The sequence below is a fragment of the Notothenia coriiceps genome, unplaced genomic scaffold, assembly GCF_000735185.1.
Source record: "Notothenia coriiceps isolate Sejong01 unplaced genomic scaffold, NC01 NC01_scaffold00025746, whole genome shotgun sequence".
NCBI classification, from domain to species: Eukaryota; Metazoa; Chordata; class Actinopteri; order Perciformes; family Nototheniidae; genus Notothenia; species Notothenia coriiceps.
This window is the reverse complement of record NW_011358447.1, coordinates 52,257-54,104: the sequence shown is the minus strand read 5'-3', so window position 1 is coordinate 54,104 and position 1,848 is coordinate 52,257. Positions and strand designations below refer to the sequence as shown.

At 41.9% G+C, this 1,848-nt stretch overlaps 1 protein-coding gene across 1 annotated transcript; it reads left to right on the top strand.

Moving 5' to 3' along the window:
- Positions 1 to 730: 730 nt before the first annotated feature.
- On the top strand, positions 731 to 1,515 carry cav2 (caveolin 2). The gene is made up of 2 exons (XM_010783747.1): positions 731 to 1,107; positions 1,323 to 1,515. Exons 1-2 carry the CDS (start codon positions 961 to 963, stop codon positions 1,512 to 1,514), a joined length of 339 nt encoding a protein of 112 aa, XP_010782049.1. The 5' UTR covers positions 731 to 960; the 3' UTR covers position 1,515.
- The last annotated feature ends 333 nt before the right edge of the window (positions 1,516 to 1,848 follow it).

Sequence of the window (1,848 nt, the reverse complement as noted above, 5' to 3'; positions counted from 1 at the left end):
TTATATGGTTATAAATTGTTGTGAAAATAAAAAATGGGTGTTCATTTGAGTGTTGAATAAATGTAGTGAATATGTGGCTAAAACTGTACTGGAGTAGAAGGAAAAAGGTATAAAATGTAAATACTCAAGTATATTACAATTATGTCTCAAGTATGTGGTACTCGAGTTAATATACTTAACTATTTTCCAGTGTGCATTTACTCAAGTACTGAACTTAATTTTGAGAGACTTGTACTTTAATGAGTATTTCATTTTGTTTTGCTATGTACTTTTACTCCACCACAATTCAGAGGCAAATGGTTTACTGCACTTTTACCAGCTTGATAACACTTTAATGATCAATAATTATAAAACATATCATATATATTATTCTGAAATGAACCAATCTGCACAATGACTACTTTTACTGTCGCTACTTTAACTATATTTTGATGATAATATTTTTCTACTTTCACTTGAGTAACATTTTGAATGCAGGACTTTTATTGTAACAGAGTATTCCTACACTCTGGTACTTCTACTTTTACTCAAGTACAACATCTGAGTACTTCTACTTTTACTCAAATACAAGATTTGAGTACTTCAACTTTTATTCAAGTACAAGATCTGAGTACTTGTACTTTTACTTAAGCACAAGGATCTGAGTACTTCTTCCACCTCTTTCCATCAGTGTAAATAAGGCAGCCTGCTGGTTTTCATGCTTCATCACATGGAGAGGCTTTGTGTATTCATCACAGGGACTCGTGGGTGTCCCTGGCTAATGCCTGGAGGCTGGTGCTCCACAGTAGCGGCAGTCAGCTCCTGAGTGTCCCGGTGCAGTGACTCTGACTCTGACTCTGGGCTGGTTCTTGTGTCTCCACGGCCCCCCGCGGCGCTGCTTTCCATACGGGGCGGGGTGCCACTCAGTGCGGCGCACAGAGCACCGTCACAGCAGCTCTCCCGCACCGACAGCCCGGGAACATGGGTCTGGAGAAGGAAAACATGGATACCAGTGTGTTTATGGACGACGGCGAGTTCAACAGATCCATAGAGCCCATTCTGAAGAAGGGGAAGCTGTACGAAGCGGAACTGGACCGAGATCCGAACGATATTAACGCTCAGTTGAAGGTAAACTATCATCAATGTGCGGGCTTAGAAAGTGAAACTTAGTGACAAAGTAGCGATTGCCAAGATTATGTTTCTACATTAACTTACTAATGAGGTCATATTGTATCTAACACACTCGGTTATGTGCAGCTTGAACACCTGGAAGTCGTGTAAAACCATCATAAAGCCATGGTAGTTGTTTAGCTCACTGTGTGTGCCACTGTGTGATCTGACAGGTTGGTTTTGAAGATGTCATCGCGGAGCCCATCTCCACACACAGCTTCGACAAAGTCTGGATAGGAAGCCACGCCGTGTTTGAGCTGGTGAAATTCATGCTCTACCGGCTGCTCAGCACTCTGCTGGCCGTGCCCATGGCGTTCATCCTCGGCCTGGTGTTCGCGGTGCTCAGCTGCATCCACATCTGGTAGGAGAAGCTCCTCGAAACCTGCAGCTTTCTGATAAGTGTGATGTTTCTGTGGATCTTCTGGCACAGTGCCCAATGTTTTTATAAGTTATTATAGTTTTTAGGCTTCATTTCTTCCCCAAAATAGTATACAAACAAATCATAATAGAGTGAATGGCAGCATAAGCTAAACCTATACATATAATAGCATTGCAAGAGTCCTCTCCAGCTGATGTTCAGGTGTATATCAGTATGTAGTGTCTCTACTTTAAAGAGTCCTCTCCTGCTGATGTTCAGGTGTATATCAGTATGTAGTGTCTCTACTTTAAAGAGTCCTCTCCTGCTGATGTTCAGGTGTA